At 41.7% G+C, this 25430-nt stretch overlaps 1 protein-coding gene across 2 annotated transcripts in view; it reads right to left on the bottom strand.

Annotated features, from left to right (window-relative positions):
• RNF185 (ring finger protein 185) overlaps nt 1–25219 on the bottom strand; it is a 35541-nt gene extending 10322 nt beyond the window's left edge. Inside the window, exons 1-4 of one of the 2 annotated variants that reach the window (XM_037510919.2) lie at nt 25047–25219; nt 5198–5414; nt 2739–2757; nt 805–917 (exon numbers count right to left, since the gene is read on the bottom strand). In XM_037510919.2, coding sequence (XP_037366816.1) covers nt 805–917; nt 2739–2757; nt 5198–5367 — 302 coding nt within the window. In that variant the 5' untranslated portion in view covers nt 5368–5414; nt 25047–25219. Of the gene's footprint in view, nt 1–804; nt 918–2738; nt 2758–5197; nt 5415–11501; nt 11696–25046 lie in introns of those variants that run through there. The other variant, XM_054695255.1, reaches the window with a different exon arrangement.
• Nucleotides 25220–25430: the final 211 nt, after the last annotated feature.

The raw sequence follows: 25430 nt of genomic DNA, 5'->3' as shown, positions 1-25430 counted from the left end.
GATGTGTTCATGTTTTAAAGGTAATTACAATCAATCATAATACATGTGGGAAGGGACTTCTTTCATAGAGGTATGAACTAACAGGTAAGAGCAACTAATGTGTGGAAGAAACACCACTCCTTCAAGGAGGAGGTACTTTGGAGCTGCTCATTAAAGACAGGCAGAAGTTAAAGGAGGTAGAAGTGACTGAGCAGATCTGGGGAGAGTAGAAGAGACAGAGGAGAGCAACTACAAGGCCTCATGAATGTAAAAGGTTAAGTTCCTTTAAAGAAACTTCCTTATGCCTTAGGTGTCCAACATGTACAGGGTATGCTGGGCTGGGCTGAGCAAAAGTAACAGAAGGCAACTTCATTGCCGGAGAAGATGGGAAGAAGTGCCAGACCATCTTAAGAAGATTCTCAGTATTTGTGTTTATAGAATGCCTGACCATCTTTACCTTCTTTTCTAGAAATCTCAAACTACAAAGTCTCTCAGACCCTCTGTTCACCATTCTGCCCCCACACTTTATATATCACTGCTGCAATAACCCCATTCCTCACAGATTTTCTTGTTGGAGATCCTGCTTCCTAGCACTTTGTGCAATTTCCTGCCTGCTGGCAGACATCCAGTAGACATCTGTAATATAATCCAGCAAGAGGCAACTTGACACACCTCCCCTCCTGGCTGACTCCCATCTGGATCCCTATTGCCTCAGAACTAAGGTTCTGCAAGTACTAAGTAAAGGGTGTGATGAGGAAGTGCTGAATGGAAGTGAGTTCACACCCAAGAGGGGGAATGGGTGTAAGCGGTACCCTAAGGGCTCACCTTGGGTCCTGCTGCCCAGTACTGCCTCTGCCATAGAGGGGGATGACCTTGTCTCGGCTGATGCCGGCTTTGCAAACTGGACACACCTGTCTGTTAGGCCTGGTCTCCAACCACTGCAAACAGGAGAGAAAAACACATGAATGGCCCAAGCCCCCCACAGAGCCATCAGGAAAACAACATGAGCCAGAGAAACAGCAGCACAGGCAGGGAAGCTCTCAAGGAACCAATTTTGATTCCTTTTCCTGGTACTCAATAAATATTTACTAGTGGTGCAATCAAAATTGCCTTCAAACACCACCATAATTAAATAGGCTTCTTCATGCCTCATTCTCTCCAGGGGCTCTCAGCAACAGAGCAGGAAGGAACTATAAGCCTGGAATTATGTCAACAGACCCAGTCTCAGTTTAAATTTTGGTGGAGATAAAACAAACGTTAAATCTTCACCTTCCCTGATGAATCAATTATATTATCCTAGATGTCTTCTTTTTCTGTGATTTCTCATTTTGAAAGCATTTTCCATATATCTAGACATAGCTGGCCATTTTCTATATGCTACTGGCCATTTTCTATATACTATAGGATAGATTTTTATTATCTAAATTTGCTAAATTTTATTTATTTTTTTTTTTTAAGATTTATTTATTTATGCATACAAGAACTGGGGTGTAAGTTGGGGAGGGTGAGAAGATTCATGAGAAAGTGGAGAACAGAACAGGTGGATCTACTGAAATAGACTGCTGAGGGGAGCAGCGGGCGAGGGAGGAGACCGGCGCCATGTGGTTTGCTCCCTGGCCAGGGATTGCACTCTTGCTGCAGTGGCTGATGATAGCTTAATAGCACTGTCTTTAACCCCTGCACCACCAGGGAGTCCCAAATTTGCTAAATTTTAAAATGTACTTTCGCTGATTTTTGGATTCTACTATTTCTCTCAATAATAAAAACACCACAATTCTATTTTGGATTTCCCAGGTCATTCTAAAAACATTTCACTTTTCTAAAAACAGAATAAAATGATAAAACAAATTACCTGTAGTGCTTTTACAGACATGAAATAATTTGTGTTTGTGTATGTATGTGTGTGCACATATACATACATCAACATTTATCATAGAATATTTAAAAATTTTATACCCTGTTTCCATTATCCTACTCTTGAAAGTGCCAAAATTTGTGTCATGAGCTCTTCATAAATTTATATTTCACCAGGTTCCACTGGCATCAAAATGCACAGCTCTGAACATAACAGGAAGCCCTCTGTTGTTGCTCTCATCTCTCTCCTCCCCCACCCAGATTCTGAGGCTCTAATGGTGGGGAATTCTTGTTCTCCCACACACACCTACTTGTATGGGGCTCTACTGCCAACAACTGTGGGGACAGTCTGTTCACAGTGATTATTCACAAGTAGCTGTAAATGTCAGGGCCTGCTCTGTCTCACAGCAAGCAGGTCCCTGTATGGTGACTATGTAATAAATAGTTCTCATATTATCAAAAGCTGGGCAAACTTTTGTCCCTTTGCAAAAGACCTATTGATACCAAAAATGTTTCCCCTTTGAAATATTTTCAAGATCTTTAAGGGTAGGCGGATTGTTGATATGATAAGAGTACTTTATATAGAGGCAAAATCTCAAAAATAAAAACCTTACATACTATCAAATCCGACCCAATTTATAAACGAGGACTTGAGACCCAGAGAGGTGGTGGACTGCCAAGGCCCTGAAGGCCATCAGCAGCAGTCAGGAGGCTTCAGAGAGCCACACTGATCTCATTTCATCAAGAGCCTGTCAGTGAGCAGGTGTGTAAAGAGGGTTGGGGGAAAGTAAGTAAATGAACCCAAGCAGGAGAGACTGCAGCTTCTGACAGCAGTCTCCTGAGATTAGGGGTGTCTTGTGCAATCATAGCTGATGAAAGACAAAGTAAAATGAAATACAGCTTACCTGATGTAAACACGGCCAACTGCCAGAGTCCCCAGGGCAGCCAGTCATCAAGGAGAAAGAGAAAGGGAGAAAAGAAGAAAAATGCTTTCATTAGCAGAATATACAGGTAAAGGGTAGGGGTGGGGAAAAAAAATATGGAAAATGTGAAGTACTACAACCCACTGAAGGTCTGTGGGTATGGATCACTGGTGTCAGAAATTAGAAAAGACTGGGCTAAAATCACTCTCAGACTCAGTTTCTGTACAAGTCAACTTCTGAGAGGTTATGGTCTCTGGAGAAATCCAATAAAAGCTAAGGAGACTGTGCAAAAAAATATGTGGGGGCATACACACATGTACTGTTTGACTCAATTTTACTGGGTTCAGAGCCTCCTCATGTTCATAAGGAATGTGTGGTGCCAGCTCTTGATCTTGATCCAGTTTAACAATGTTAATAATCTCTAGGTTATCCTCAGCTTTGAGAACTATGCTGGGAGGAAGTAACTTAAAAGTTCATATATACTGTAAAAACATCTTCCAGTAATGTAAAGGATGGGGATGCTGCTTGGCAGTAAGTGCTGTTTTCAGCTTAGTGACGTATAGAAATTCCTGCCCAATCTCTCACTTTTCAAACGAAGAACCCAATCTCAAAAAACTTGAAATGACTTGCCTACAGCACCAGAATTGAAAAATTAAATGACCTGACTTCTAGCTTACTGCTCCTTTTATCACGCAGTACTGGATACAAAAAATGTTATTTACAGAACTGAAGGACAAGTTCCTCACTCTATCTCCAGATTTTTAATTTTTCTTTCATTCTTGACTGTTTCATCTATTTGCTCATCTAATACATACCTACTATAACCTACTATGTGCCAGGATAGAGGAAAGGGTAAATATGGTTTCCACCCCTCACATAACACCTCTTCTACTCTCACTGAGTAAAATTTAGACTTGGAGGAGAATTCCTTTCCTAATTCCTGAATTGCAGTTTACCCTCATAACTCAGATCTGAAAACCCTGGAGACAAAACAAACACCTGGCATCTGACTCCATCCATGTAATGCCATTTAAATTGAGCTGAAGGCACCCCCAAAGCCTGGCAGATCTCCACTGGCAACTTTCCTCAAAGGCTGTGGGGGAGAAGTAGTGGTAACTTCCCCTTAGGGGAAAGTTCAGGAGTTCAACAATGATAGTGCTCACTCATTTATCAAGCAACTACTATGTGCCAGCTGTGGCTGACTTATGTCTTTTGTTAATATCACTGGACAGTAGGCTCTGAGAAAGTGCAACTTTACAGTAGATTTGCCCAGGGACAAACCACCCACTGACAGCATCTCTGTTATTTTAGAATCTGTGTTCTTTCCTATGGTATCCTAACTCTGAATTCTTCATTTTGACACTCATTTCAAGTCCTGGTTTTATGACAACCCAGAATATCTGCAATTTCTAGGACAGGGTTGATAACAGTTTCCGCAGAAATCTTACTGATTAGGGCAACAATCTCCAGAAAAGAAACCTTTGCCCTATTCTATTCATTTACCAACAAATTTCTTTCACACTGTTGCCAATTTAAACTCCCTTTAGATGACCCCTTCTTCACACCACTTCCCTGCTCAAAATTATTCCATAGCTTGATTTCCTACTCAGTCAAATTGGGGTTTGGTAATCTGGCCCTACACTCCCTTATAACCATTCTTGTTTCTTAACATTCTCCAACCAGGGCACCATTATTCTTGAATACAGAGTAGCCTCAATGTTTCAGATGAACCCAACAGCGCATATGCTTGGCCCTAGCAATTGCCTGCCTTGAGGTCGCACATACTATTCACCTTACTAGCACTGTCAATTCAATTCATCTTTCAAGGTACAGCTCAAAGTTAAGAGAAAAGTAAATCAAATCTCAACATTCATCCAATTCTCAGGACCAGGAGGGGTTTCTGTAACCATGGAGACTGAAATGGTACCACTCCTGCCATTTTACTATACATAAAATACAATGACAGTTATTTGGATCATAGCTAACACATAGTATTTACCCATAGTATGTGCTTTTCTAAGCTTTTTGCCTATTTTGAGACATCTAATGCTCATAAACAAACCTGTTAAATAAGGCAATGTTTGGTAATCACCTTGCACAAGGTCATCCAGTGGAGAAATGGTAGAACCCGGATTCAGAACAAGGCAGTCTGGTTAAACAGTCCTTACTCATAACTACTGTGCGATACTGCTTCTTGGCTCAGCACAGCAAGTGCACATGGTTAGTACTCACTAAATGGTGGCTATCATTACTTTAGAGCCCAAAATAAGGACAAGACTTGCATAAGGTCACTCAGTTCATGAGCAGCAAAGCTGGGATGAGAACCCAGGTCTCCTGCTTGTTGGGTCTAAGTTAATCAAGTCCCAATGTGGTGGGAAACCATGTGTTCCAAAGCTGCAATTCAGCAGTATGTCCTCTGGGGCAGTGGTAGGGGTACTGACCAGAAGAGGTGGCCACACAGGCTGATGACGGCATCCTTGGCTGTGTCCAGGCAGATGTTGCACTCAAAGGTGCTGTCCTGACCTCCGCTCTCTCCAGCACCATTGCCGCTGGGCCCCCCTGCACTGGAGTTCTCAGGGGATGCAGAGGCTGAGGGCCCCTTGCTTGCCATCCTTGGCTGTCAGTAAACTCTGAGCGAAGATTCTCCCCAGGGAAATCCTAAAAGGCAGAGAGTCCTTGATTGCCAATTTCTGCAGTACGTTCCTCAGAGTCCATGCCAATAGCCCCATCTGCCCTCAACTCCTGAAGTTCAGATTATGACCGAACCCCTGAGCAGAGGTCCCAGAGCCTACAGAGGATGACAGTCACAGGGCACTACCTAGAAAGCATTGACTCAAAAACTTCCTAAGAACATGATCCAGAATGTACTACAGCAATCACAAGCTGTGGCACTATCTTTCTTGACCTTACATCCTTCCAGGGTAACCACCCCAGGTGGTAAATACAGACTCAACCAAACTGAACATTCACAGGTTGTCCTCTGACTCTGGACAGCTTCTACTTGGTAGTGATCTGCTCGGGTCAGAAAATTCTGATTGGTATATATTAGAATATAAGGAAAACCCTGCAGCTGTAAGAGGTTAGGAAGTTAAGAAGGACCAGGGAGGTCACCTAGTCCTTTGTCTTCCATACTGCAATCTTTTGCATTCTTCCTTCTGCCACCCACCTTATGTTGTCTAAATCTACCAACATTTAGCCATAATATATTTAAGGAGGGGGGTTTCTATCACTGCTGTAAACAAAAAACAGTATTACTTATAAATAAAATGTACATGTAAAAAGCTATGATGGAAAAGTTGTCTCTCCTCATAACCCCTGAATCATCTAGCACCTCAAGACCATGCTTTGAACAAACTTGACCTAGTCCAATCTCTGTAGGAAACTGTGGTCAAAGACCTCTCTGCTAAATATTGTGGAGGCAAGACTGGGATTTACGAAATCCAGTTTGTATTCAAAGCACTATACCACCACAGACCATGCTGGCCACCAAATGCTGGGAGAAACAGATCACTGTTTACTACCACCCCCAAATCAAAGCGAACACCAGCAGTTCAAAGAAGACAAGAGCTACTCCAGGGGGTACTCAGAAATTCTGGGTGGAGACTAAGAATCTGTCAAGAGTCTGATCTGGCAACCTTCACCGACTCAGAAATTCCAAGCAAGAAATGCTGGTTGGGTATCCGAGAACCAGTGGTTTGGACAGTAGCTTTTCAGTTTGGTAGATGGTTACTGGAAACTCTTTTTTCCTCTCTGGGCCACAATTTTTCGTCTGTAAACCGAGGCACTGGACTACATGGTCTCCTAGGTGTCCCTATCCAGCTCTGAGATTGCTGCTCCAGATATCTCACCCACTCTCCAAAGAAGGCATCTTCCCCACAAGTCTGGGACTCACCACTGGAGCTCAGAAGACCCCCTTATTTCTGCTTCCAAAGTATGATAAGATAAGGACCAAAAAGCAACAGTCTTCTCAGACCAAAAAGCCTTCCTACCGACTCAGTACTCTGGACTCACGAGCATCCCTCTCTACAACAGCAGCTCAGAGACTTGAGCAGGGAGAGAAGACGGGCTCTCCGCCACTTTTTCACTCAGTTACATCATTTTACGTAATGTCCCAGAAGGGCAGCTGGCTGCTGGCAGCACCAGGGCCTTGATGGCCTTGACTCCAAGACTTTCCCCCTGACCTAGTGCTTCCTCCTCTCAATACATATGTGTTCATTTCTTCTTAGAATGGAGCCTGCTTCTGAGGGCTGCATTATGGCCCTTCTTCATGGTTCCAGCTCATGTGCCTGACACATCTGTTTCTCTAAGACAAACAAATAATAAAACCCTAAAACCACTTTAAAAAATTAAGGACTGTGTACAAATGTAGAAAGACAACTGTAAACAACAAAAAGACAATCAGGTTCACAGATCAATCTCATTGACAGTCTCCCAATGTGATGTAACAGGAAGCACACGGAACCAACAATGAAGCACTCTTGAAACAGACTAATCCACCAAGTTTCTAAAACAAATTATATGTTCATAGACAATATAGTGCACAGATGTATGTGTTAAACAATGCCAGGGGGTTGGGGTTACAATCAGAAAATGCAGAATGTGATACTTCTGATAGAACCCAAGTTCTCAAAAAGAAAAAAAAAAAAAGTATGCACAGGGCATGGAGTTTTACAGATGGAAACTTGAGGCATACCACTATGGCACTGTGTGGCTCTCACTGGAACCAGACTGAAAGAAAATTCTAAGAAGACATTTGTGAGATGCTTGACAAAAACTGGAGTTAGCCTGGATATTTGATGATATTAGGGAATTACTGATAATTTTATTGGGTATGAAAATGGCATTATGTGGTGTTTTTAAAAAATTCTCAGCTGCTAAGGATACATAAGCACTTATGAAGGGGTGACAGACGTTTGGGATTTACTTTAAAATACTACTGGAGAAAAAGTCAAAGTTGAGAGAAAAGAACTGGGAAGTTGAAAGTTGTTGAAGTGGGATGATGAATGAGGGTTCAATGTTTGCTTTTGTATGTACTTGTAATTGTCCATAATAAAAAGCATCTTTAAAAAAGATCAGTTTTGGGCCTCCCTGGTGGTGAAAGGGATGAAGCACAGCACTGTGAAGCAATCCACAACCTCTGTAGCACGAGTTCAATCCCCGGCTGGCCAGAGAGCAACCCACATGGCGCAGCAGACCTCTCCTGTCTCGCCCGCTGCTCCCCTCAGCAGTGTACTTAGGTCAATCTGCCTGTTCTGTTCCCCACTCTGTCTCTGGTGCATCCTCTCACCCCTACCCCCAAGCCCTGCACTTCTGGCCTGTACTCCAGTTCTTGTATGCATAAATAAATAAATTAAAAAAAAAAAGATGATCAAGTTGTGGAAGAATATATATATATATGGATTTATCTGGGGAAAAACAAAATATATATAATACATACACACACACAAGCAAAGCAAATGTTCAGAAGGAATAAAATAAATTATTAAAAGCTAGTTTTGGATTATGAGGGCTAGGAACTCTAAATTTTATATTCTTGCTTTGGTTTAATATTTTATGACAAGCAGGTGTTAGTTTTTTATATTAAGGTTTTAAAAGAAGGAAACTGTAAACAAGCACGTATATTATAATATTTGTTATACTGATAATGAATAAAAATATTAGAAAATCTCTTTTAACAGATTTTTTTGGTATGTGGAAAAACATACCAAGCTGTGAATAGTGCCGCTGTATTGGTGGGGGCTTAGAAGTAGTGACTTTTCCTTTCTAAGTCGCCCCCATTTACAAAACTGCAAAGTTTACATATGTTGATTTTGAAGTCATACAAAAGAGAAACAGTACATTTAAAAATGGTTCCCCAATATTGCAGTTTCTTCCTATTTTGAAAAACTGGCTCCACCACTAACTAGTGATGTGGCCCTGGATAGATCCCTTGAGGATCCAACCCTCTTTTCTCACTTGGTAAGTGAGCCCTGCCTCCTGCAGGGCTGCCGAGGTAGTCCTGTGAGATAACACAGTGACCTGGAGGGCCTGCAAGGTAATAGGGGATTGTGCTGCCTCTTACCATGGTCCCCTGCCCTCTCCACTTCCCGGACACACCAAGGTTCTCTTACCCATAGGCCTAAGGGGACAATCAGGGTCAAGGAAGATATCAGGGTAAGAACGGTTAGGAGCCAGTAACAGGTGAGCCCAGAGTTTACACATACAGTAGCCACGTACCAGTAAGGAATTAGGATAGGCCTGCTTGTCCTAACTCAAAGCAGACCACATACCCTCACTCTAATTCTTAGTAGACTGACCATTTGGTCCCTATGTGGACTCTTGAGACATCTTGATAGACACTCAATTATTTGCTGAGTGAGGGGGTGCAGGCATACATGACTGAGTTTGGTCAAATCCCAGGCTTGATATTCACAAACCTCTCTTTGCAATAATTCCTGGGCCTTGGTGCTGCATACCTATCCCGGGAGCCTGCTTTCATCTCCTTCCCACCCTCATACAAGGAACCTCACCACACCAGGGCAGCATGGCAGAGATGAGCAGTCTTCTCTGGGGGCTGTCCATTGAACATGTGCAGAACAAGAGAATGTGGCCACAGCCTCAAGGGACAAGAAGGATGAGGATAGTGGTCTAGAAGATAGAGGACCCTAGTAGGTTCAGGAACTGGACAGAGTAAAAAAAGAAGCAGATCCTTAGCATGAGCATGCCTATACTACCAGCCTACTGAAATCTTTTCGGCTCTCTATAAGGCTAAAGGACTTTGACTTGATCATACGACAACCCTGTTCTGTGCCCCTGACCATTCTTCACTCCTGACATGAATCCATTTTCTAGTTTTAAAAGCACGTCTCTTTGTATTACCAATTCTGATCCTGACTCCATTTTACAAAGGAAGACATCAGGCCAGGGAGGTTAGAGGACTTGCCCAAGGCCATTGTGCCAAATTCAGACTTCCCAATACAACATCAGCATTCTTATCACTCTTACACGTCACCCCTTTAACATTCAGCCTTACAAAATTAAACACCTGGTCTTTGTTTTCCCTCAAATACATCATGCAAAACTGAAACTTTTATGTTCTCTGAAGTAAAGAACAAACCCACTACTCATTCACTTACTCATTCAACCAACAGATATCTTCAATACCAACTACATTTAAGGTCTGGTACTACCAACTGTGTGCGTGGGTGTGGGGGGTAGGTGGGGGTCACAAAGAAGAGCAAGATCAGTTTTAGTTCCAGGAGTCTAGAATAGGAGATTAGGAAGACACATGGATAATTATAAGACTTATTAATCATCAAACTTGCTTGTATTTCCTAAATAAGACACCTTCCCATGGATCTGGTTCCCAGACCCTTTCTGTGATTTATATAGGGTCTGAATCTTAATCAAGAAACTATATTTTTTGATAAGCATTCCCACCTTCCACTCCAGATAGTCTCTGATGAAAAGTTTGGAAACTCAGCTCTTGAAGAGGAAAATTCTATCAAAAGCACAAAGTGTTACAGCACAGTACAGAGTTCAGGTGGGTCAGTAACCTCAGAGACTATCCTTTGGAATGCACAGTTCTCAGCTACAATCCACAGGGAGTGGGGAGAGGTCAGATAAACTTGGGGATGGGGGTGGAGTAGGGAACAAGTCTGCTGCGATTTCCAACCACTAGCACCTGGTCCACCTGGAACAGAGTGGACAAATTAAGAAACAAGTTCACACCCAGCTTTGAAAAACATTACTAAATTTGAGTTCCTAGGGCAGCACACGTGGTGATGGGACTAAGGCAGATTTGTAATGCATAATGATCCCTCAGGAACGCAGGGCTGACAGCTGAAGTTGACCAAGCCAGCAGCCTCACTCCTATTACCTTCCCAGGGCTGGCCTGGCCCACCTCACAGGAACTGAGCAGGGACATGAAGGTAAGAGGTGCACATTATTAAGAAATCTCTTTGCAGCATTCTTGAGTTCAGTTCTCAGGTTCTAGAAAAGGCAGGTATTTAATATCTATTGCTGGTATTACCTGCCTTCTCTGTTGCTTTACCTCTAAGAAATCCTGGGCTAGGGGATACAGAAGCATCTAAGAAATCCTACTTATGAAGATCATAAATTGGGATGATAAAAAATCGGCATGTTTGAAGGGAGAAACCCAAAAGAGTCTTATTCCTGTGGGCACATGCTTGTTTAAACAGAAGTTTCCTGCCAGATACCTTGTCCTGCCCGAGCCTGTCAGTGCTGCTGCTCATTAGGTTGTGCCTGGACCACAAAGACAGGACCCATATTCCGAGAATGTCTACATCACACTCACGGAAGGCTGGAGTGGAAAGAAATCTGAGTAAGTTGCCTGGAACTTGGAATCCATAGAAACCTGGCCCTAAAGTTATAGAGTCTCAATGGTGTTAAGTTTGTTTTAAACTCACAGAGGCCTGGCCCTCAAATGTAGGATCAAGGGCATTCGTGAATGTCCTTTTGGATCCAAAAGGACAAAGGAGAATGCTCTATTTTCCTGGGGGCTGCATTGGTCCTTTTCTCTGGCATCACATAATCTCACTATCTGTTCAACCAACCCCACTCCTACCTTCAAAGATTTAACAATCCTGTTTGCCAGGCATTCAGGATACAGGATATGGATTTCAGTCTAAAGGACAGCACACAAACAAGTAAACCAACAAGGCAGTCCAGTGTGCTGGGCACTGACAGAACTGTGTAGTGTGTGTGAGGGCAGGGGACACTGGGGAGGGCGTAGACACAGCATACCGGATAAGTGCACAATTCACTGGCTGAGTCCAGTGTTGCTGGAACCCAGGGACCTTAGGGTGGTAGGGCAGCAAGCACTGAGACTGAGGCAGAAAGGTCTTGTAGTCCTGGAGCCCTTCATTCTTCATCAGCTGGGCTCACCTTAGAAAAAGTTCCACAATCCTAGTCTTCCTTTCTCCATTCAGTCCTATCCCCTAAGTAAACAAATAAACCCACATGCTAGAGACAGTCACTAAAAATTTCCACAGAGATTTTACTTACATGGGAATTTTAATTACATAACATGATATTAAGTAAAAAAAAAAAAATCAGGATACAAAATTACATACAAAACTGAACATAATGCATAGTAACAGATTAAAAACAATGAAAAATTTGGGGGAAAAAAAGAGGCCAAAAATAGAACTACAGTAGTCTCTGAATAATGGAATTGTGGGCAAATTTCTTAAGTGTTTTTTGTTATACTTATCTGCACCTGCCATTTTTTATTTTTAGAACTTTGTTATTAATACTCAGAAAAATATAGTAAAATGTTAAAGATCCCATACCTTCAGATCTCAGTAGAAGACAAAAAGGAAAGCAATTTGATAAAGGAAATTCATTTAGTGTGATGATCCTTGGCATAATTCTCTGAGATTTTTACATTTAAAAATTTTACTCATTTGTTAATAACAAACATGTCCATATGAGTTGTACAAAAGTCACACATTTACTCATCCTTTTGGTTGTAGATGGAAAAGTCTCATCCTTGGAACACAGTCACCCTGTTTCCCATCCTGAAGACCACTATTACTAGATACATGGTTAGGACAAATTTCAGAAGTAGAACTGCTGGGTCAAAGGGTATGTCTATTTGTCATTTTGATAGACAGCACCAAACAACTTCCAGAAATGATGTGCCAGGTTTTTAATGCCATCAGAAATACACAACAGTGCCTATTTTCCACAGCCTTACCAATGACATACATGTTTTCAAAAGAGAACGTAAGTCACAAGAGAAATATAATTTTGCAAACTTGTAAAGATATTTTACATTCACTAATTCATCCACTAATTAGTTATTGAAAACTATTATGTTCCATGCACTGTGCTAGGTCTTAGAGAACAATTTCCAAATGCAACACATATTTGAGTAAGAATTCTAGGGTCGGCTATTTCTAGCTTTTCAACTTTTCTTTCACTATTTCTAAGTTGAAAGGGTTTTTTTTTGTGTGTGTATGTTAACATTTCAACCATTTTCCTTAACTTATCAGGTTTTACAAAAAATAGGATTTGAACTAGCACTAGCACAAGATTTTAAGAGTCATCCGAGACTATCTTTCTCATCCTTTATAGCACTGTTTTAAAATGTTCCTCAACTTCTTAGGGGCTTTTATCCCTAAAAAACTAGCAAGGCACAGAAGAATCTGATGGTTTAGGATTCAAATCTCAGCCCTGCCATTTACTCTGAGACTTTACTCACTATTTTCTCTTTCAGACTTTGTTTTACTCATCTGTGAGAAAGGGGCTTATTACATCCTCACAGGATAGTTGTGAGATTAAACAGATTAAACAGCAAGTGCTTAGTACAAAGTTATTTTGCTCAAGAAATATTACTTTTCCCTCAACTATGAGGTCTCTCACAGAGCACACTGAAAGTACACTGCTTTTTATATTCCCCACAGAGCTATGCAGTCAGCAGACATTTGGTTAATCTGCTGAACGAATGAGTCACAACTTCTCTTTCTGAATGAACATCATTCCTTGAAGGCAGAGGAGATGAGACATCAGAACTGTGTATGAGGAAATCCAGAATGGAACACACTTAGTTTGATGCAGACAAAATAAAAATTTCTCCCTAAGTGTTAAAATTAGTAGGCACTTGTTATATTTATTATCACTACGAATATCTTTATGAATAACATCTGTTCATCCTCCTACATGAATTATCTCATTTAATCTTTACAGCCTGCCTTTGAAGTAAACACTACTACACTATTGTTAACATCAACCCTGGGGATGTTATCTTAAAGCTCAGAATAGTTAGGTCACTTGCCCAAGGTCGCAGAGCCAGTCAGAGGCAAAACTTCCCACCTCCCAAGTCAATGTGCTTAGTGATGTGTTCACATGTTTTGTCTCAAGCCCGAAACTCAGCTTCCAGGTGCCTTACTCAGCACAGGGACAGGCACCTCTGGAGCACCTCACAAATGTGTGTGGGTTGATGGAGCTGATGCCGAGGAGACTTAGAACTGTACAGTTCAATATGAATCAATCTAATCAAGTAAAGTTATGGAAAATCAGTATCCTATGTCTCTGAAGACATTCTTCAGAGATTATGTTTTTCAGAATTAGAAATGTTACATAACTACTGTTGAGTAATTAAAAAAAAAATATTGTCCAAAACTTAAACAAACGAAAAAAAAATCAGGGATCTGCAACTAGAAAGAGGTTCAACTTAGCAAACTGGTACTCATCTTTACTGGATATAACACTACCCACAAAAAGGATGGATAGTTTACTGAATTATTCCTCAAGTTAGTGACTTCCTAAAACCATAAGCAGAGTCTGACAGAGAGTAGATTTTCAATAAATGCATGAGTAGTGGGTAATTGGTAAAATATTGTATTAAAGGAAAGATCTTCAGGCTGGCTTCATTCCACAGTTAACAGCTGTGGATTTCTGGCATAACCCAGAGAAAGGAACAATCTTTAGCCATCTCATCTAGTCTGATGCTCAGCTCTTCCACTCATTACCAGGGTCTTCATCTGCAAACAGGGTCAATTTATTTCTGTCCTCCCTTTGTTATCAGATAAGTTTTCAAAATGAGAGTTTTGCTTTTGTTTCACATAGTCAGTGAATTCTCATTAATTCAGATTTTATCTGAGCTAAAGACCTCTAAAACACTGTGAACGGGGGCCTCCCTGGTGGCGCAAGGGGTTAAGATGTAACCTATGAAACAATACGCAGCCACTGCAGGATGAGTTTGATCCCTGGGCAGGAGCTGCCCACATAGTGCAACAGACCTCTCCTGACTGGCCAGCTGCTCCCCTCAGCAGTGTACTTTGGTCAGTCTGCCTGTTCTGTTCCCCGCTCTGTCTCTGGCGAATCCTCCCACCCACCACACCTCTGGCCTGTGCCCCAGTTCTTGTATGCATAAATAAAAAAAAATCTTTAAGAAAAAAACAAAACACAACACTGTGAATGTAGAGTATAAAAAAAATGAAATAGGTTGATGAGATTTAACCAATGAAGGATAAAACTTTCTATATAGCATATGCTTGATCAAACAATCTCGCTTGTCCTTTCAATATGAGGTCCCAAGGAGGGCCATCAGGAAAGTACATGTAAGATAGCCCACCCACGGTTAAAAATAATAAAACTAAACGGCACCTTTTTGAATGATTTTTAATATTGACCTTTACAAAACAGTCTTGTGTCCCTAGCCCCCTCCATTCACTGTTTATTGTCAGTGAAGTTTGGGAAACATTGAGAATGCCAAAAACTAGGTCAATGATAAATAAATCAAACAAAGTTCTGGTTACTGCTTTCAAAGGAGTCCATGGTCAAGGCAGAATTTAACTACTATTTTTAAAAGTGCCTCACACTGAGAAATGCCTCTGCAGAAAGGACAGTTTTAGGAAAAAATAATTTCCTGGACTTTGCTATCTTTAAAAACCCTGCCATGCCTACATCACAAAATGCTTCTGAGGAGCAATGGGAACATGAATGTTAAAGTCAGGTGCTATGAGACTACCTTGGGTGTCAACTTGGTGACTGTGTTCTACGGTGGAATGGCAAAACCAGTCCCCTAGGCTAGCTCCATAGAAGCAGGCATGGCCTGGCTCAATGACCATATGGAAGAGCTGCTTCTGACTTCTGCAAGTTCTCTAGTCAGTGGGGGAAACAAAAGCACCACCACTCAGCGGTACTTTGCTCCCACTGCTCAGTGAAATAAGGAAACAACCCATTATCATCCCTAGTTGGTGTGAGGAGCAGAGAAGTAGGGGTCTTGGCAGTCATGCACCAATTAAGGCCACTTCAAAGAATCTCAGCCAGAAAAAACTTGGTGGCTTCTTCCCTATTTTACAAACTATATTTCTGGCAATGATTTATTGGATATGACACCAAAGACACAGACAACAAAATGTAAAATAGACAAATCAGACTTGACAAAAATTTTAAAACTGCATGCATCAAAAGACACTATAAACAGAGTAAAAAGGCCACTTACAATGGGACAAACTATCTGCAAGTCATAAATCTAATAAAAGCTTCATATCAAAAATATGAAGTTATTAAAATTATCAAAAATAGAGAACTCCTGGGCCTGCCTCCCTGGTGGTGCAAGGGGTTAAGCACCGCACTATAAAGCAATCCACAGCCTCTGAAGCACAAGTTCTATCCCCGGTTGGCCAGGGAGCAACCCACATGATGAGGCAGACCTCTCCTGTCTTGACTGCTGCTCCCATCAGCAATGTATTTCAGTCTGCCTGTTCTGTTCCCCACTCTGTCTCTGGTGGATCCTCTCACCCCCTGCATATCAGGTCTGTACTCCAGCTCTTGTATGCATAAATAAATAAATCTTTAAAAAAAAAAAGAACTCCTAAAAATCGATAATAAAGAAACAATCTGATTAAAAAATGGGCAAAGGATTCAAATAGACATTTCTCCAAAGAAGATGTACAAAAGGCCAATAACAACATGAAAAGATGTTCAACATTACTAGTGAAATGCAAATCAAAACTATGAAATACCAGTTCATACCCATTATGATGGCTACTATCAAAAACTCAACAATAACAAGTATTGGTAAGTATGTGGAGAAACTTTAATCTTGTGCACTTTGGTGGGAATGTAACATGGTACAGATGTGGAAAATAGTAAAGGCAGTTTCTCAGAATATTAAAAGTATAATCACCACGAGATTTGGCAATTCTATTTCTGGGTATAAACTCAAAGTAATGGAAAGTGGGGTCCAGAAGTGATTTGTACACCCATGTTCACAGTTGCATTATTCACAATAGCTACAATGCGGTATATGCATACAATGGAATATTATTCAGCCTTAAAAAGGATCAAAATTCTGACATTTGCCACAACACGGTTGGACCTGAAGGATATTATGCTAAGTGAAATAAGCCAGTCACAAAAAGGCAAACATTGTATGATTCCACTTATGAAAGGTACTTATCAAAATCAGAGACAGAAAGAATGGTGGAAGGAGCATTAATTCAAAAGGATACCTGCACCCCTATGTTTACTGCAGCACAATATGCAATAGATAAGATATGGAAACAACCCATATGCTCCAAAATAGATGACTGGATCAAGAAGATGTGGTATATATACACAATGGAATACTATTCAGCAACCCAAAATGATAAATTCATGCCATTTGCAGCAACATGGATGGAGCTGGAAAGGATTATGAAATAAACCAGAATAAAAAAAAATATTGGATGGTTTCACTTATAGGAGGAATGTAGGGGAACCAAATAAGGGACCAGGAAAAAAAATTATAATAAATTAGGAAACAAAATTAACAGGCAACTATTAATCAGAGACATTCAGCAGGAGAGGGGGAGGGAGAGGGAGCAAAACAGGGGAGGGAATGTGTTCTTACACAAGGGACTATGGTGATGGTGCACAGGTGAGTTGGTGACAGGAATTTTGTGGGTACTACACCTGAAAGGAGAAAGCATGCATTGTACAAAAAGGAAGAACAATGTAAAATATATATAAAATAAATATTTTATGCATCTGGGTCAGAAAAAAATAAAAACAAAAATATTTTCTGTATCTGGGTCAGAAAAAAAAAACCCTAGATCTCTACCTACTAAGAACATGCTGTTTGAGGCCTCCCTGGTGGCGCAGCAGTTGAGCGCTGGGTTGCGAAGCTGCCCGCAGCCTCTGCAGCACTGGTTCAATCCCCGGCTGCTCCCCGGCCACCGGAGGAGGGTCCCACATGGCGCGCATACCTCTCCTGCCGCCCGCTGCTCCCCTCAGCAGTGTACTTCCGTCCTTCTGCCTGCTCTGCTCCCCGCTCTGGTGAATTCTCTCACCCTCCCATGCTTCTGACTGTACCCAATGCTTGTATAAATAAATAAATCTTTAAAAAAAAAAAAAAAAGAACATGCTGTTTGTATATACATTATATCTATACAGTAAGACTAAATGGTTTATTGATTTATTGAATAAGTGAATGGTTAAATGCATTAGTAGTAATGCTTACAGAAAAAACATGGAAACATAAGCATTTAAATGTTTGCAGTAAAAAGCAAGATATAGAACTAAGTAGTGCATGATCTGTACTTGTGGGAGGGAACAGAAGAAAAGAAAACAACTGTAATAAAGGTTCTCTTTAATGAAGCTAAAGGTGAAGCCAAAATGCTATAGGGTCAAGAGAGACACAGGTACACTGCTATGTCTATTGCCACGAGCAGCTGCCCAAGGCTGTGGCCAGTCTCCAGCATTCTGAACCAGCACGGACTCCTACTTCCTGCCTCTGACCAGACAAATGTCAGAGCAGCTCCTGAATGCAGGTCCCCTAGGTCTTGTCACATCTTAGATGAGCCTGCAGTACCCGTTGGATGACCACGCTCACAACAGCTCTTCCTGGTCAGCAGCTTCAAATGAACTTACTCTGTGCTTTGGCATGTCTAAATCCAACTACATGCAGATCAGGGAGCTACCGGCACTAACTGAGACTTTGCGCTTTGAGATAACTTTAAAGTGCTTCAAGAGATATGCAAATTATTTAAATATTTACATGCAAACTGAACATGGTGACTAATAATTCAATTACAAAATGAACAAAGAATCTGAATAGACACGTCTCCAAAGAAGATATACATATATACACATGGAAAGATGTTCAACATCAAAAGTCATTAGGGAGACGGAGACGCATACCCACTAGGATGAATGTAATAATAACAAGTGTTAAAGAGAATGTGGAGAAATAGGAACCTTCATATTTTGCTAATAAGAAATGTGAAATAGTACAGCTACTAGGAAAGACAATTTAGAGTTTCCTCAAAATGTTAAACACAGGGGCTCCCTGGTGGTGCAGTGGGTTGAGCGCAGCGCTGTGAAGCTGTTCACAGCTTCTGCAGCACAGGTTCGATTGCCGGCTGGCCAGGGAGAGTCCCACATGGCGCAACAGACCTCTCCTGTTGTGCCCGCTGCTCCCCGGAAAGCAGTGCCTTCGGTTTGTCTGCCTGTTCTGCCCCACTTTGTCTCTGGTGAATTCTCTCACCCACCCGCTCCTCTGGCCTGTACCCCAGCTATTGTATATAAAAAAAAAATGTTAAACACAGAGTTGCCATATGACATAGTGATTCCACACCAGGCAGACATATCTAAGAGAAATAAAAATATGTTCAAACAAAAATTTGTTTATGAATGTTAACAGAATCATTACTCAACAAAAAGATGGAAAAATCCTAAATGTCTATCTACTGGCAAGTGAGTACTCTAAATGTGCTAATTCCCTACAGTGGAATATTATTCAGCAATAAAAAGGTAAGGAAGCACTGATACAAGCTACAATACGAATGAACCTTAAGAACGTTATGCTTAATGAAAGAACACAAAAGGTCACAGCAACGGAGATTAGTGGTTGCGAGGGGGCTGGAAGAGGGGAGAATAGTGACTGTTAATGTACACAGTTTCTTTTGGGTGTGATAATAAAGTTCTAAAAATTAAGATAGTGGTGATGGCTGCACAACCTTGCATATATACTTTAAAAAATCACTGAAATGGGGCCCTCTCTGGTGGTGCAAGGGTTAAGTCTCAGCACTATCAAGCTATTCCCATCCACTGCTACATGAGTTCGATCCCCTGCCAGGGAGCAACCCACATAGCACAGCAGACCTCTCCTGTCTTGCCTGCTGCTCCCCTCAGCAGTGTGTTTCAGTAGATCTGCCTGTTCTGCTCCCTACTCTGTCTCTAGTGAGTCCTCTCACCCCCTGGCACCTCTGGCCTACACCCCAGTTTCTGTATGCATAAATGAAATAAATCTTAAAAAAAAATCACTGAGCTGTATACTTTATAATGGTGGATTTTATGACATGTGAATTATATCTCAAATAAAATGCTGAGAAACTTTGTAAAAAAGAATTGGCCAGTCCTCTTCCAAAATGTACAGGCATGAAAGACAAAAAAGACTGAGGAACTGTCCTAGCTTTAGACTGAACACTGACAACTGCATGTGGATCCTGGAACAGAAAAAGTACCTCATTGGGACTAATGGAAAGTGATGAATAGTCTATAGACTGGTTAGCAGTGTTATGTTAGTGTTAAATTTCTTGGTTAAGTCATTTTAATATGGTTATATAAAATGCTAACTAAACTCAAGGAAGTTGGATGAAGATATACAGGAAGTTTGTGTATTGTTTGTTTTAAATGTTTTTGTATTTTATTTGTGCACACAAGAGCTGGGATACAGGCCAGAGATGCAGGGGGTGAGAGGATTCACCAGAGACAGAGTGGGGAACAGAACAGGCGGATTGACTGAAATACACTGCTGAGGGGAGCAGTGGGCAAATCAGGAGAGGTCTGCTGCACCATGTGGGTTGCTCCCTGGCCAGCCAAGGATTGAACTCATGCTGCAGAGGTTGCGGATTGCTTCATAGTGCGGTGCTTAACCCCTTGCCCCACCAGGGAGGCCCAGTTTGTGTATTATTTTTGTAAAATTTTTATGCCAAAAGTATTTCAAAATAAAAAAGTTTTCAAAGGAGAAGCTGAAGCTTTAATAGATTCACTGAAAAACAGAATTACAGGGCCTCCCTGGTGGCGCAGCGGTTGAGCGCGGGGTTGCCAGGCTGCCCGCAGCCTTGCAGCGCCGGTTCGATCCCCGGCTGCTCCCCGGCCACCGGAGGAGGGTCCCACATGGCACGCAGACCTCTCCTGCCGCCCGCTGCTCCCCTCAGCAGTGTGCTTCGGTCGTTCTGCCTGCTCTGCTCCCCGCTCTGGCTCTGGTGGATTTTCTCACCCTCCCGCGCTTCTGACTGTACCCAGTGCTTGTATAAATAAATAAATAAATCTTTAAAAAAAACAAAAAAAAAAAAAAAAAAAAACAGAATTACAAATGACTATTGATGGGGATGTGGAGAAAAAGGAATACTCATGCAATGTTGCTGGAATATAACTCGGTGTAGTCTCTACAAAATGATACAGGGGTTCCTCAAACCGCCCCCCCCCCAAAAAAAGTAAATACCAAATGATCCCACTGCTAGGCATTTATCCAAAGAAGATGAAAACACTAAAACAAAAGATCTATGCTCCCTATGTTCACAACAGCCAAGTTATAGAAACAACCTAAATGCCTACAATTAGATTAGGTAAAGAAGTTGTGGAATATATACTCAATGAGTATTATGTAGCTATTACAAAAGATGAAATAGTGTCTTTTAGGACAAAATGGATAATCTTGATTATGCTTCATGAAGTAAGTCAGAAAGTGAAAGACAATTACCTGAAGGTTCACTCATTTGTGGACTATAAAAAAAAAGGAAAGAAAACAACAGGCAAAACACAACAAAAATTATTCTGAGACTTTGTGAAAAATATAAGGGATACCAGAGGGGGTGGGGAGGAGAGTATAGGGGAGGAAAGGTGATTACATACTGGCACTGGCACTCTGTGGACACTGGGTGAAGCATGTGCACACATGAAGGTGTGACACTGCAATCCCAAAATTATATAGTAAATAATTGGTAAATTAATAAAACTAGAGGAAAAAAAGATGTAACAACTCTATATAAAAATAAAAAGAATTACAAAATGTCTATTTCTTAGTAATGGAGATATTTCAAAAAACCAGAAATTTAGAAACTTTCAAAACAGGATTTTCAGGACAGACTTTTTTTCCTCTGAATTTTTGTAAGTATCCAAAATCTGTAAAAATAAACAAATATATAGGAACTACAATAGAAACTGCCATCAAGAAACAGTCTTCTGATTCTGCTCATAAAGTTATTCGTTAAAATAGTTTAGTAATGAACTTAATGTAGTTTGTACACAAGTTCATTTTTAATAATGCACATCTGAAACTTAGGCTGTGATGCAAAAAATAAGTAAAAATGAAAAATAAGAGTTTAAAAAATGTACATGATGCAGGTCAGGGCCTTTTTTCCTGCAAAGAGCTATATACATAGAGTGAATTTTAGACTCTGTGGACTGGTCTTTGGGGCAATAACCCAGCTCAGTTGCACTAAACAATAAATAGGTGAGGCTGTGTTCCAAAATAAAATCGAATTTATGGACACTTAAAATTGATTTTCCTGTAATTTTCACAAATCATGAAATAATAATCTTTATTTCTCATTTAAAAATATAAAAACCATTCCTAGCTCACAGGCCAAGTAAAAACAGGCGCTGGGGCCAGATTTGGCCAACAGGACACTAGCTGCAGACTCTTGTTCCAGGTTAGAATTTGCCAGTTGCCAGTGTGCCAATTGAAAAAAAAAAAAAAAAAAAAGCAGCAGCAGCTTAACATTGACTGAGTTTGGCTACACTGTACTTAAAAACAAGATTAGGCGCATTTCTTTATTGCATGAAATCTCAGTGTCTGTAACGTGTTAAGAAACCCAGTAAGAAATATGGATATGTCGCTTTCCCTCAACCTACTTTTATCATAAAATATTTTTTATCAAAGATATCTCTTCATACAAGTAGCCTGAAGAACATACTATGGAAATGCTGATTTGGGTAGCTTTAAAAAAAAAAAAAAAGGATGTATTTATTTATGCATAGAAGAACTGGGGTGTACGCCAGAGGTAACGTGTGCGTGCGCGCGCATGTGTGTGTATTCACCAGACAGAGTGGGAAGCAGAGCAGGTGGACCTACTGAAATACACAGCTAAGGGGGAAGCAGGGAGCAAGACAGGAGAGGTCTGCTGCACCACCATATGTGGGTTAGCTCCCTGGCCAGGGATCAAACTCAGGTCTTAGAGGTGATAGCACAGAAATTTAACCCCCAGGCCACTAGGGAGGCCCTGATTTAGGTAGCCTTTTAAAGGAAAATTTCAGATAAAGAAGTTGGTTGTTTTTTTTTTTAATGTTTATTTATTTATGCATATAAGAACTGGGGTACAGTCCAGAGGGGCGGGGGCGAGAGGATTCACCAGAGACAGAATGGGGAGTAGGACCAGTGGATTGACTGAAATACACTGCTGAGGGGAGCAGCGGGCGCAACAGCAGAGGTCTGTCACCTCCCTGGCTGGGGATTGAACTCATGCTGCAGCAGCTGTGGATAGCTTCATAGTGTTGATGCTCAACCCCTCATGCCACCAGGGAGGCCCCCAGATTAATAAGTTTTAAAGACACCATCAAATGAAAATCATTTTACCTAACATCTGGGTATTTGAAAAAACATTTCACAACTTAAAAAAAATTTTTTAGTAAACACAAACAAGTAGATAAACACAGGCAGAAAAACACAGGCAGCAGGGCCTCCTCGGTGGCACAGTGGTTGAGCGTTGGACTGTGAAGATGCCCGCAGCCTCTGCAACGGCAGTTCGACCCATGGCCGCCAACGAGGGTCCCACATGGCGTGACAGACCTCTCCTGCTGTGCCCACTGCTCCCCTCAGCAGTGTACTTCATCAGTCTGCCTGTTCTGCTCCTCACTCTGTCTCTGGTGAATTCTCTCACCCTCCCGCGCTTCTGACTGTACCCAGTGCTTGTATAAATAAATAAATCTTAAAACACACACACACACACACACAAAAACCACAGGCAGGAAGTCTTGGCTCAACCCCAAGGGCCTTTTCTTTTTTTTGGTGGGGGGGTTAGGGGCCATAAGTATGTCAGCAGAATTGGGTCATAATATGGAATCTCTGCTCCATAAAGCAACATAAGCATTCTAACAGGTTTTTAAAAAAATTATCTACCTGGAGTTTTGTAAATCACAAAATAAAGAGCTTTGATGTTTAGTTAGAAAACTAAAGATATGCTAGAAACATTATCTGCAGATTAATATAAAAGTAAAGATGAACTGGCGAGTTCATAAAGGAAAGTACAAGTTTTAAATGCTGCATGGAAAGTTAGCCAACAGCAAAAATACTCTCCTCAGACTTAACATTTATCCAACAAACCATTGAAAAGAGGATTAAAGAGGGATTTATGTTCCAGTGAGGAAAGGTTGTTCTGAATAACCAAAAGGGGCGCTTTTGACTAAGAAGCCTCAGTTCTGTGATCCAGAGTTCAATAGCTTCTCCCCAACAAACACAAAATCTGAAGCTGCATTTCTTAAAACTGTCGAAGAAAATAAGCTACAAAAACCGAAGTGGGTGGAGAGAGAACCTGCTTTGTTACTCATTCAACAGACATTTAATGATCCCTTATTTGATGGGTCATTCCAAAGTCCTAGAAAGAAGGATGGTGCGCAGCCGGACAACAGGGATATTACATGAGTTCAGTTTCACTAGTTTTTTAGATATAACCTGGAAGGATGGAGGTGTCAAGAAGAGAGAGCCGGAAAAAGAATTTATGATTATTCTGAGGGCAGAGTCAGCAACAGAAAGATTCCAAGTGTCTAAGGACCACACACTTTCAAGTTGGAAAGGACCACCTAATGTACCTATATACCTCCTTCCACATGGAGTTCACTACCTTTAGAGACAATTCAATCTACTGCTGGTCACCTCCTACCTGCATTAAATTCTCCTATAAAGTAAAAATCTTGCCTTCCTTCTAAGTATCTGCCACTTTCAGTCCCGAAGACGAAGTAGAAACCCTCTTCTACATAAAATTTTTTTTTCAGTTTATAAAGAAAATTTCTTTCCAGTGCTCTTTTTTGGGCTAAACATCCCCATTCTTTCAAAGAACCTGAATCACCTCCAGCTGCCTCGAGGCAAAGAATGGATAACCTAGTACTCACAGCAGGAAAGCACTTAGAAGCAGTGGGCTTCCAATGCCGGCGTGTACAGGAGCCCCTGGGCGTACGTTCAAATAGCAGTTTCCCAGGCTTCTACACAGATTATAAACCAGAAGTCTTACTTGAGCGCCACGTAGCAAAACACGCCTACCGGGGCACTTAAAAGTAGATGGCATTCGAGAAACACTGCCCTGTTACACAAAAGAGAAAACTGAAGTTCTGCAGCGGGAAAGCATTTCGCTCAAAACGCAAAACCCGCTGCTGGCGGCGAAATCTCGAACCCAGGTCTTACTCTCAAGCCCAACCGTGTTCACAACGCTTCCAGACTTCAGCCTCTCCACTAGGGGCAAACTCATTAAAAACACCTCCATAGAAAAGAAACGACCTCAGGAGCGGGACAGAGCGAGTTAGGGCGAGTACCTGCCTAGAAAGGAGAGTTTGTAGGAGCCTCTTCCCTTCCCAGGGCCTCTTCACCCACTTGTAATCACAGAACAAAAGACCAAGGCGCCAGCCCAAGCTCTCCTCTGGGACGCCGGGCCCAGGCAGAGCGAGGTTCGTCGTCTTTGCGCCCCTGGGCTCAGGTATCGCCGCCAGTCGGTGGGGTGAAGGCAGAACCCCGTTTCCCGCCCCCGTCCCTCATCCATGACGGTCGGTAACTGCCGTTCAAGCCCCTCATGAACCTACCTCAGCTTAGTTACGCCTCCGAAGGATACCCCCACCTACCCGGCCGTCGACCGGGCGGCCAGTTTGTCGACTGGGTCAGTCAGTCCGGCCAGATCGCGGATCCCTCCTACGCAAACTCCGATCACCTGACGCAGAATCGCCCCTCCTCAACGGACTTCCTGCCACGGCCGGAAGAGGCTGGTCCTCTGCGCTGTTTTCCGACCCAGGACAGGGACTCAAAGGTTCCGCTAGAGGGCAAGAAACGGAGGAACATGGTGGGTATTTGGCAGCTTTTCAAAGTGCTTAGCTAGGGGAAAGGAAAAGATCATACGACCTTGAAACTTATTGCTGCACCAGGATGTAAGGACGATGGTACTAAGACTCATGGGAATACATCAAAATGTA

Source organism: Talpa occidentalis, unplaced genomic scaffold (assembly GCF_014898055.3).
Source record: "Talpa occidentalis isolate TD23 unplaced genomic scaffold, MPIMG_talOcc4v2.1 talOcc4.14, whole genome shotgun sequence".
Taxonomy (NCBI): domain Eukaryota; kingdom Metazoa; phylum Chordata; class Mammalia; order Eulipotyphla; family Talpidae; genus Talpa; species Talpa occidentalis.
This window is presented reverse-complemented; position numbering and strand designations above follow the sequence as displayed.